Source organism: Apis mellifera, linkage group LG2 (assembly GCF_003254395.2).
Source record: "Apis mellifera strain DH4 linkage group LG2, Amel_HAv3.1, whole genome shotgun sequence".
NCBI lineage: Eukaryota > Metazoa > Arthropoda > Insecta > Hymenoptera > Apidae > Apis > Apis mellifera.
The window spans coordinates 10,488,058-10,500,880 of record NC_037639.1 but is presented as its reverse complement, the minus strand read 5'-3'; the positions used below and the strand labels follow the sequence as shown (position 1 = coordinate 10,500,880).

Genomic DNA, 12,823 nt, shown 5'->3' with positions numbered 1-12,823 from the left:
CAATTCACAGAGTTGTTTTGAAATAGGGGGACTGCCGAAGTACACCATGATGATTTATTTTCTCTTCATACTCTTTTTTTTTTCCTTTTTTTCTTCTTTTGTTGTTTTGACCATTGAAGGGAAAGACGTTCATTTATCAACATGTTCATATTATTACATATTACATTTCTGACCCACAATTCTAATTGTCCAAAAAATGAAGGACTTTTTTCGCGAAAATGTATTTTCTCATGTCTCAGTCGGGGCAAAGAGCATACATAAATCGTGATTTATATGGCGTTCGTAACACGTTACATATACAAGAAATATAACACTCTATGAGAATCACTCTATGAACAGAATCATAGAATATAATAATATACACAAAGATTATCAATGAAAGACACGTTCAAAAATTTATGTATTTTTTTTGTATTCATATCGGTGTCATTTCGAAAAGAATCATAATTGCCAGATTTCAATTTTTATAATATTAGTCATATCCATGTATATATATATATATATATATTTATAACATATATGCGTTTCTGTCTTTCATTAATGTTACAACGAACTTAGGCCCGATTAATTGCGATATCTTAACGTTAATATACATTTCATATAATATAGGTATTATATATTGATCTAACGACTAGTGCGAATGAAAAATTTCACAGCGAACTGGATGAAACACGCGCACACGGTGAACCAGCGTTGAGCTCAGAATCAAGTCTTTCTTAAAGGGTTCTTTCCTTCTTTACAAATTTCTAAGCTAAATACATTTTCATTATTCTTTTCTTTTACTCTTATGTACATCGAATTAGTCGATCGATGCACGGACAAAGGATAACCTAAAAAAATATTTGAGAAGAATTGACGAAAGATCTGGACTCAACATAGTGGCGCACGCAAACGATCAGAAGTACGAGTTTATTCGAATGCGACACTTACTTTCTTTGAATTTTTCCCCTTTTTTTTTTTTTTTTTTTGTTGTATAATCAACAATCATTTACAGGAATCGTTTCTTTTTTTTTTTCTAGTTTCTTGACTTTTGCTTCTATTAATATTTATCATAATAACAGTTCATCCATTTTTTTTTTCTTTTCATATCGTGTTCATTATACACATCTCGAATATATAACAATCGAATCTCTTAATATTTCTTTATCGATCACAGAGTGTCCATATGATGAAGGAAACGAACATTAACGAAGATAAAATATCGTGCCGCGAAACGCTAAACTTTATCCATCACGATTCTTTTCTACACGAGAATTGTTGTTTCGCCTCGATTTTTCAACGAGGTCGAGGAAATAATTGGACGGTATGTTGCAGAAAATCATGTCGAGAAATTGTTTGTTTCCTATCCATCGATTCGTTTTTATTATTAATTAATTCTATTGAATAATTTTTAATTGAGCCCTTCCGGACATCATGTGGACATACTGCGTATCAATATTAAAATACGCATAACGATCTTAGCGTAAATATTGTAACATGTAACAAATATTTAGACAAATTTTAACGCAAAAAATCTATCTTTAGCGACGCAACATTAACAAATGCGCCTGATAATAATAATAATAATAATAATTAATAATAATCTGCGTAGATTTTTACCAATTGTTTTCTATTTTTTCGCGACTTCGCGATCGAATAAAAATTCATTTTTGGCGAACAATATCTACGATCAACGAATAACGATCAAGGAAAAACGTGATCATCGCTCATAAACTGTTTTTTTTTTTCTCTTTTTTCTCTCAGGGGGAAAAAATATAGCCAATAGTTGACAATAATCGTTCGAAACGGTGTCCTTCGGCACACGGCAGTGTAATGTGTCACTTCGGATAGTCCTCGATCCTTCGAACTCGATGAAGAAGCATTCGTTTTTTTTTTTTCCCATTCATTTATTATCTATTCATTTTTTATACGTATATATATATATATATATATCATATATATACATATTTATTCCGTAGCACAGTGCATTTTGTGTAATATTACATAACACGCTTGATGTTAGAAATAGCACATTTTTATTTAATTATTTATTCTTTTTTTTTTCTTTTTTCTTTTTTGTTCATTAAATAACGATCGATATTACAAAGGGGAAAACTTCAGAATTTCTTTCTTTTTTTTTTATTCTCTTTAAATATTACATATTCGCCCTTATAAACGAGTCTAACAATTGACATAAGTGTGGCGTTAAAAGCATGTATCATCTCGTGTGCACACCCGTCCACCGTCCAAAGGATCATCGATGGATGAAAAATATCGACAAAAGTTTAAGAAAAAAGTGAGATCGATCGGTAATAAAATAATATTCTTATAATCATCGCACAAACCTTCTTCCCATGTTCCTCTTTTTCCCCTTTATTCTCCCTCTTAAATCTTATCTCTTATCTTCATCGTGTTCGAGGATCGCAAACGTACGCGTTGTTGAGGAAAGTACCCCATAGGAGAAGAGGAAACGAGGAACAGCTCCTTTCGTCTTCTTCTTCAAACACCCTTTTCCTTTCTTCTATCTCTCTATCCTTAATTACAATCGTTTTAACGATACGAAAAAAAAAAAAAAGAAAAGTATCGAAACATAGTCTTTTCTCTCACGTTTTTTTCTTTCTTTCTTACCTTCTTTTTTCTTTTTTTTACACTTTATTACATTTTTATATATCATCCAAGCAGATCTTTCCTTCGAAAAAGAAATCTTTTTTCCCTCCCTATGGCGACGTCTCAACAACCGCGAAAGAGGGATAGAACGAAAGGGAAAGGGAAGTAGAAAGACGAGATCCTTCTGTTTTCGAGAATCTTTCATCCCCTCTATTCCTCTACAAACAAGTAGAGGAGGAAAGTCGATGGAGGAAAGACGCACAACAATCCCAGCCGGCGATCTCTCACACTAGTCCCCCTTTAAACGAAGGATGATCCAAAACGCGACAAAGATCTTCCTCTCTCTCTCTCTCTCTCTCTATCCGATTCACAAAGAGGATATCCCAGTTCACTTGAGGTCCTCGTCGTCCTCGTTGGCAAGTAACTCGTCGATCTGCTTCTCCCAATCTTTGTCCAACGCGCCACTGCTTCTCACCGGTGTTTCCACGCTGCTCCTCTCTTCGTTACCTGTTACTACCTCGTAATCCTTCAGCTCCGCTTCCAATTCGCGTTCCCAATCTTCCTCTGCTGGAGATTCACAAGTAGCGTTGTAGCTAGTTTCAAGCGGGCCACGCGGCCTCTTGTTTGGCGCGTGTATATGTTTCGTGTAAGTGTATGTGTGTGTGTGTGTGTGTATATGTGTGCCGTTTTTTCAGTTCTATATGTGGTGTCAGTATTTTAATGCATCTATAACGTACGATTTACTCGAAATTATCGTGTATACGTGTACATATTTCACGTGTTTACAGATTTCACGAATCGAGCACGATTTTCCACGCGTGGAGCTGTTTCCAACAATGTACGTAGCAAATGTTCGCAGCCTGTTCCTTCACATCGATCTCGCGACGAGAGAGCCTCGTGTGTCCGTGTGTCTCCGTGTGCCAGAATTAAATCGTGTGTCTGTGTTAGTGTTAGTCGGGAGAGGTGAGGAGCGTAAGAGGTTAGGCGGGAGGAGGGAGAAGGGCGAAGGGCGAGAGAGGCAAAAACTCAAATCACACGCAAGGATGGAGAGAACCGAGAAAACGGGGGGTGGAGGAGGGGAGGGTCAAAAGGCGAAAACGGAAGAACCGGAGAGACGGGGGGGTAGGTAGGTTTCCCGGCGTGCCTCGCCACGCTTTTCCCTCCTTCATCCGCCAGCGATTGAATTAAATATCCCCCTCGAAGATTTGATGGATCATTCTATTTATCCTCCGTTATAATATAAATCGAGATCTCGTCGCGAACCGATTCCAATTCTCTCTTTCTCTCTCTCCTTCGATGAAATCGTTTCTCGCGCGCGAATATAATCGCGATCGTCTATCGGGTGGCGAAAAAACAAGGGGCGACCGGAAGTTTCGTTCCGCGAGAGAAACGCGTCCGACTCGATCGATCGGAAGCCGCGAAATAAACTCTCCTTCCACCTTAATACGATTAAGCTAATTACGAGTCTCTCTCGAGTCGTTTGAATTTGACTTGGGAAATTTCCCTAAAATAATTTTCCCCCGAAACTCGTACTCAATCCCTCTCGCTCGTCCAAAAGTTCCATCACACTGCACTTGTGTGTATTAATTATTATCGTCGTTTAAATTCGTTCCGAAGCTCGTATCAATAATTTTTATTATTATTATTATTATTATTATTATTTTTAATATGCAATAGAAATTATATTCACCCCGTCGAACTGAGAAAAATCGTGAGAAACCGAACTTTTCACCGACAAACCCGATACTCGTCCTCTTTTTCTCACACATACACTCTGTCTCTCCCTCTAACTCTGCGTGTACGTGTACGTGTGTGTATCGATTCGTCTTTACACGCGCTCTCCATGTCAAATCTAGTCGATAGCCTCGCGAGCATTGGTCGAATATCGAAGGCTTCGCGCGTTACCCAGTCGTTTCTATTATTTTTACTTTTTTTTACCTTTGTCGATTTGTTTCTATCGTACTTCTTTTTTTTTTCCCTCCTTCATGTTCCTCTCTTTTTCCCCCCCATTTTATTCGTTTCGAAATCAGGTGCACCGGTGCACGTGCGGATTTTCTCGTGCTCGTTCACACCGCTTAACCGTCCGTCCAGAGACATATGGAAAATGTACAAATTAATTTATTTCTCGCATTCATTCTTCGTCTCTCTGTAATCGTTACGATTTTTCTCCTCCTTTGTCGCCGTTCTTTCTTTCTTTCTTTTTTTTTTCTCGATTAAAGAAAAAAATTTTCTCCCGCCCCCTCCCCTTCTCCCTTCAACTTTTATCTCTATAATCACTTCTCCTTTTTTCTTATTCTATAACGATTTTTAAAGTTTGTTCCAGTGGACGGGCGTGTAAACGGATCGCCCCCGGTCGTTCGTTTTTTCTTTTTCTTTTTTTTACCGTGAATCAGTTGCGTGTAACTCTCTTTGTTAAATTTATGTTCAATTGAGTTGGAAGGAAAATCACTATGAGGAGGACTACACCCACGAGAGACGAGACGAGAAAGTTACACCTCGATTCCCGTTTTATTTATTTTATTTAGTTTTCTTTATTTCTTTTTTTTTTTTTTTTAAATTATTTTCTTTTAAAACATGTATTGTCATTCGATGAATTTTATATCTTACCCTTTCTCTTAGTTCCTTTTTTTACGGTAATATTTAGTAAATTCTTTTCCTTCTTCCTCTGTCTTCTCTCCTATCCTTTCTATCTCTTTTTAATTCTTTTTAATTCTTTGTTCTTTCTTTCTTTTTTTAAAGAAGATACTGATTACGATTAGCATTAATAAATTTCTTTCGTCCGACTATTTATTCTTTCAGTTCGGAAGATCACTTTCGATCGCGCAAAGAATACTTTTCTTCAAGAGTCAGAGTCACAGTTTCGCGTCGTCCTTCCCCTCTGTTCACATTTTATTTTACTTCCCACCTCTTTTCTCTTCTTTCCACTTCATTTTTTACATTTCTCCCTTTCTTTATTGGCTTTTTTTCCCTCTTTCTTTTGTGTTATATGTTTTTAATATTTCCTTAATGTTTTACAACACGGAAAGAATCGACAAGAGACAATATTTATTAATTTAAGAACGAAGACAGACAGACGACAGACAAACGGACAGACATACAGACATTTAATCGAGTTTTTTTTTTTTTTATATCTTTGCTCGTGTGATTTTACAAGATTTTTCTTCTACGTTTTATATATATATATATAAATATATATTTATATATATATATTTTCTTTTTTTTTTGTATTCGTCTTTTCATTTTTTACCAAAGATTTTTTTTTTCCTCTCTTTTATTTCATCTTCTACATCACGTTCTTTTCTCGAAAGAAGAGTGTGTCCTCGCGCATCTACGTTACATTCTTACAATTTCTCTCTCACTTTCTCTCTCACTAACATTCATTCGTTCGTCCATTCATTCTCTCATTGCTCTCCCCTCAGCATACATTACGCCATTAATCGCGTGTAATCGCTACTCGCTATCATCGATTTTTACGCGTTGTTTCTTGATCACGTTTCAAAATCCGACGTGTCTCTTTCTTTATATAAAAAAAAAGATCGCTATTTATTATACTTAGTTTATTTTCTTCGTCTATATTCCCCACCTCTCCCTCTCTCTATCTCTTCCCTCTCTCGTTTTTTCCTCTTTTCTCCTTTCTCGAGCGCAAATCTATTGTCTCCGGGGGAGGGAAAAAAAGAAAAAAAATAAAACAAGAATGATCCCTGTCTCGCGTTCGAATCGAGGCGACGACCAACCACGGTGACGACGACACGATCGACGGGCGAAACGATATCGGCGGATAACGATAGCAACGATAACGAAAAACTACCCTTAACATCGTCGATCGATTGTTACACGCGTGGCACGGGTGGCGATCTTGTCGATCTCTTATCGGGACTTGGGGAGGGGGGACGATAATGGAAAAATAAAATAAAATAAAATAAAACGAATAAAAGAAGAGAGACACTTGAAAGGATTACGTTAGAGAGAAAGCAAAATGATACAAGGAAGCAAAAAAACAAGGAGGATCGTTCGTCCCGTGAGAACATCCTCGCATTTACACTCTAATTACGGTTATTTTACGGGGATTAACCACGCGAGGAACGAGTAAGAAGAAGAAGAAAAATAAGAAAAGTAAAAAAAAAAAAAAGAGAAGGAGGGTAGAAGGAAATTGTGGACGAGAACCGAAAAGCTCAACGTCGGCCTTCGAGACGGGGAAAGAAGCTTGTCGTATTTATTTCTGAGGGGTGTGCTTTGGATAATGCTTTTATATCGGGGGGATTCTCCTCTTCTTAGGCTGTTGACAGAATAGAATGGAAAAGCGGTCGTTTAGTCACATCAGGCATCATAAAAGTCAGACGAGAGGCGAGCAAGGGTTCAAACAGAGAAACGAGAAAAAACGGTAGATATTCTTTTTCTCTCGAGGAATATATATATTATATATACGAATAATATAAATAAAATAGACGTGGATGATTGTACATTGTACACTAGCAATTCCTACTGTAACGAATATATAAGAATGATAAGCACATTTATTATAAGGTAAAAAATGTAAGGAGAAATTGTTCTACTCGCACGAAAAAGAGAAAAAATGGAGAGTAAATGAAAAGATTTGAAAAAGAAAAAAAAAAGAAAAAAAAAAAAAGGTATACAGCGAAACGAAAACTACACACACAAACTACAAACGTGACAAAAAACGTGGTTGTTAGCTGAACACGCTGGTGAAAATAAGTGGTGGAAACATCGACAGATCGATCTTTTTTTTTTTTTTAATTTTGACGTTCATTTAACGAGTATACTCACGAGGGATGTGTTCTTTCTTGGACACACCTTTGTGTCTTTGGTCATAGATCACTCGATCCAAGAGGAACTTCACTTCTCTTTCTCCTCCCCTTCTTTTCCTCGAATCGATAAGTTCATTTTCTTTCGTTTCCTTCACACTAACGAATTCGATATTACGAATTAAACAATTCACGATGCGAATTTTGCACTTTCACCCGTCCAATAAATATTCATCGAGATCGTGGGAAACAAAAAGAGAGCTCGTTCCTCTTCGAATGTATATTTTATATACATATACGTATCCATTGTTCAGAAATTTCGTTGGTGGTCGTAACGGAACAACATGCGTCTTACTTTACTTATTAATCGACAAATATATATGTGTATGTGTATATATGTGTGTGTACAGAACAATTTCGAATCGACGTGATCATTGTTTTCAAGAATAGATCGATCGAATCGAATGGAAGCACGCATCGTGATTCGCATATTCTCTTCTCTTTTTTTTTTTCATTTTTACATCTATCGAACGAAATCATCCGATTATCACAACGCGCCACGAGTTATCAAGATCGTGTGTTCCGTAGCTTGATAGAAATTGTTGCGCAAGTTAGTAACGACGACCAACGATCGACTAACCTTTAGGCGGCTGCATCCCCAGCTTTTTCATGCCTTCCCGGACCTCTTCGAGGTCCGTGTCCGAGACCCTCATGCTATCGGACACGAATTCGTGGCCCGGCGAATCGGCCAACGCGCTGTTACTCCCGGTCATCACGGTTCCGCTGCTTTCCTGGCCAGTGGTCACTTGAACTGTTCGCAAGACAACACTCACGGCTAAACTAGAAGGGACGGGTACCGGCCTAACGCTAAAAAAGCTTCTACTACACGCCTCTATTTTATATTTACAGCTCCTTTTCTTTCTTTCTTTCTCTCTTTCTTTTTCGAATTCTCTAAATTCGTGCGATTTATTATGTGATTCGAACCAATACAATAAAAAGCCGCTACTTTTCTTCGCCTTTACTAATTCTAAGATTTTTAATTCTAGAGTTAAAAAAAAAAAGAAAAAAGAAGGAAGAAAGAAAAGAAAAATGAACCAAAAGAATTAAGAAGAAATTAAGAAGCTTCGTGAAACAGGGATATATATATATATGTACTGTGCACAAATGTATCAAATCGAATCTCCAAGGAATTGCAACCTCGAGATCATCGAATTTCAAGCACGACTCAACCAGACCGGCAGGGCGTTAAACATCCTTCTCGCAATCATCCGGTTCACGAACAAACGGAAGTCGTTGAAACCGCGGCGAGCGTTGGCCGGAATCGAATTCTCATTTCGGGAAAGAGAGAGGGAGGGATGAAGAGGGGACGTGGAGGGATGAACAGCCTGTGGAAGATAGCTTCGAATTCTCATTCACGGGCGATCATTCCCGGAGATCAGACAGGGAGAGTTTCACCGATCATTCATCTCTTCTCCCTCCCTCCCCACGAGCTGTTCTCCCGTTTTATCTCGTTTCATCCGTTATTCGTCCATCTTGCTTCAGATGAACAATCCTCATTGTTTGGATTTTTTGGACCCTCTATCTTATGGATTTCGAGGCCGACCAACGGACTCGCATTTTCCCGAAAAAAACTTTCTTCTTCGTCGAAAACGTGCTGACAGGAATTCGATTTTCGAATATTGGAAAACATGTTCACATTTTCAATAATAAACGATGAATTAACTCATTGTTTAATTGTAATTTTGTGATGGATAGGGATATTTTTTATTATATAACGATTCATGATAATTTATTAATAATTCAAAGAATATTTAGTTTCAAAAAGTGTATATTAGAATATATTTCTTATGCTTAATTGCTGATTTTTCACTTCATCTATCTTCTTAAAATACACGAATACTTATATTATCGGATCTCTTTTCCTTATAAAATATATCGAATTTTTTCTGAACTGTATCAAACTTTTATATACAAATTTTCCAGGAAAGGAAAATCCGCGGATTAAACGGTCTCGGAGGATTCATCAGCACGTTGTTCGACGAGAGGATGAATCTGAACATAAAACTCGAAATTGCGCCATGCAGGAGGTATCTCATCTCGGAGGACGTGGATTCGATCGATGTTGCACGACTTCTCTTTCCTTTCATCCGTCGATATTCGCGTCGTGCATCATCGCGACGACGAATCGATGGAAAAAAAAAGAAAAGAGAAATCTCGCCTCGGCGGAAATCGAAAAAATTACCGTGCTATTTTTCGAGCAACACCGTCGAGGGAGGACGTCGAGTCAAGCGTACTCGAAATCGTGATGCAAGCTAAGTAAGAGACGTGCACACACACACACACGCATACGCACGCAAATCCGGGAAAACAACAACCGGAAAAGGTGGAGTTTGTGTGTATGCACGATTCATATACGCGTTACCTCCACGTTCGACCTTGTTCGTAAAGTGATATCGATGGCCGGCTATTGAATATTGCGATATCTCCATGCTTTGTATCGGTTTTTCCCCCATTTTCCCCTCCCCTCCCTCTTTTTTTATCCTTCATGCGTGACTTTTACGCGGCGAACAAAACCGATAAAATCCTACGATTTCGATTCTGTTGTTCCGTAAAGCCTTGTTTAAAGCCCTTTTTCGCTCCATAAATTATGCAAACGGCAATAATCGAAATTATTCAAATAAAATTCTCTTTTCTACTATATTCCAAATTAATTAATTTGAGAGACGTAAGAGAGGAGAGATGAAAATCAGATCGATTTTTTTCGGATGCGATTTAAGAAGAAATCAGAAATCTATTTTTCTAGCTATGTTTCTCGATAAAAATTTGATCGGTTAATCCGAGTAAATCTATCTAGAAATATGAAATATATGAATTTCATTTAACTCTGGGATCTCGGCGAGCCTCGACTCCCTCCTCTGAATAATGTAACGTCTAACATCCGTCCCTTTATCCCCTCCGACTATCAATCTCACGGTTAACGAGAATCTACAAAGTTACAAGATCTCTGCAACAACTTGGAATTATCGACCATCGAGCCATGTTTCGCACCATTTTAAAACGTCTCCGTTGAAATCGAGATGAAAAATGCGAACGTTCCCATTCCAGGATCGCGATGTGCATCGATGAATCGAGGAATCGAGCTCGACTTACCTTCAATCCACTCCCGAAACTCTCGTCACAACGAAAAACCCATCGAAAGGGGAGGAGAGAAACGTACTAAAAATAATAAAAAAAAGAAACAACTACTGGATGCGTTCATTTGATGAAAAACCTTTCCTTCGACGGGCAACGAAGACGTTTCAAACTTGGAAAAGAAACACCTTTGTGGATGGAAAGAAGAAAAGGTCGAACGAGGAGGAGTCCAACGACTATTGTTTATTTTATCGAATAATTAATAGTGATGATGATTGATTAAAAAATTAGAAAGGGAAAAGAAAAAAAACAAAAACGATATATCGATAAAAAGCGTGAAAAATTGTTTGCTCAGAGGTTTCAGAATTACCTTCAGCTTGATCCACAGTTCCTGCGGATGTTTGATTTAGGTTGTTCTCTGCCTGGTTGGCCATTGTGTTCAGCTCGTGGCTCTGGCGGAGTACCGACACCCGGTAAAAGTAGTTCCGCCAGAAATTCTCCTCTGATATTCTGTGCAACACGGATGTCGCGGATTAATATCCATAGACAGATTGCAAGCACGTCGAGGCAGTGATTGGCTTCCGATTCCCCTTCCGTAATCGGACCCCAACCCTCCCCTTTCGAAATTTTCCCAATTAATCCCACCCACCGCGGATTCATTTAACTTGGGCTAATAATTGGTTCTTCGAGATCTTCGATCGCGCTTTCAGTTGGTTAGATTATGGCGTGATAAACGTGGTTATGGAACAGGAAGTTTGGAAGAAAATTTTTAATTAATAATTGCAGTGAAACAGTTATCGCTATTTACGAGGATTTCTGGAAATTTGTAAGTTTGGTTATCTTTAGAATTGGAGGGAATTTGGAAATTCTGGATTTTCTAAAGATTTTTGAAAGCAATAAAATGTAACTAAGGCATTGTAATTAAGAAGGTAAGAAAATTTTTTTTTTTTTAAATCTAATTACTAAAAAGTTTATGAAATTTTAATCGCAATTTCCAGAACAATTGAACGAAACTACTTACACTTTCGGCACCAGTTGGAACCTCATGTTCTCCAAATTCGGATCCAAGGCGAGAGTGGCTTGCGCCATCGGTTGTACGGCCTCGAAGTCCCATGGGAAATCGACTTCCTTTGGCGGCGATTTTAAGAAATTGCGTTGATCCTGAAAAATTAATTTTTCTCCAAATTCTTTTGCACGTGTTTCGTTGCGATTTCGTGAAATTGCGCAATCGTTGATCTCAATCACGATATATATATATATATATATATATATATATATATATATATATATATATATATATATCTTCAACGAAACACCGTTTGTTCTAAGAAGCCGCAATTAAAACGACGATCGATTCGATTCTTAATGGAATACTTTATTAACCGGAAGAAATCCAATTGTGTGGTCTTCAACCGTTCCTAATCGCGACACGATCTCTTCAATTAACAAAGAACAATTTATATCATATCTTGGACATTGACCGTGCTTGAGATATCTATAAATATAAGAAATATCTTGGATTTAATTAAAATCGATTGATAGAATTAATATTTATCAAAAAAATTGATCCAATTATTACAAACAATATTTAATTCAGAAAGATATTCGAAAAATTATTTATAATTTGTCCAATGGAATCAAAATTTTATTCACGATTACTTGGAGAACTTGTCATATTTATCTATATCCACTATATTTTTAACTAAAGCGGACAAGTAATAAATTAATTTATAAATTAAATCTAATTTACAACAACGTTAGAATTAATATTTATCAAAAAAATTGATCCATCTATATATTTAATTCAGAAAGATATTCGAAAAATTATATAATTTGTCCAATGGAATCAAAATTTTATTCACGATTACTTCGAGAACTGTATTTATCTATATCTACTACATATATCAAAACTAAAGCGAACATCGAATATAAAATCTTGGACAAGTAATAAATTAATTTATAAATTAAATCTAATTTACAACAACGTTAAAATTAATATTTATCAAAAAAAAATTGATTGAACTATTACAAGCAATATTTAATTCAGAAAGATATTCGAAAAATTATATAATTTGTCCAATGGAATCAAAATTTTATTCACGGTTACTTCTCGTATTTATTTATATCCAATATCAAAACTAAAGCGAACATCGAATATAAAGTGTAAAGGGACAAGTAACAAGTTAATTTGTAAATTAAATCAAAGCCCGTATATCCAATATATCGAATTTGATCCCCGGGTAAATAAAATTTGATACACTTGCGCGAACGACGCGATTTGATACACAACGCTTTCACGAAACACACGCGAGATAATATTCGTTGGAAACGCGTGACGATGA

The 12,823-nt window shown here is 36.8% G+C and overlaps 1 protein-coding gene across 7 annotated transcripts in view; it reads right to left on the bottom strand.

Annotated features, from left to right (window-relative positions):
• Positions 1–11: 11 nt before the first annotated feature.
• LOC726924 (synapse-associated protein 1) overlaps positions 12–12,823 on the bottom strand; it is a 61,311-nt gene continuing 48,499 nt past the window's right edge. For 2 of the 7 annotated variants that reach the window (XM_006565854.3, XM_001122641.5), the window contains 4 exons: positions 11,503–11,642; positions 10,852–10,991; positions 7,990–8,160; positions 12–3,153 (listed from right to left, as the gene is read on the bottom strand). In XM_006565854.3, coding sequence (XP_006565917.1) covers positions 2,975–3,153; positions 7,990–8,160; positions 10,852–10,991; positions 11,503–11,642 — 630 coding nt within the window. In that variant the 3' untranslated portion in view covers positions 12–2,974. Of the gene's footprint in view, positions 6,863–7,989; positions 8,161–10,851; positions 10,992–11,502; positions 11,643–12,823 lie in introns of all 7 variants that reach the window. The other 5 variants (XM_006565855.3, XM_016910823.2, XM_006565857.3 and 2 more) reach the window with 4 other exon arrangements.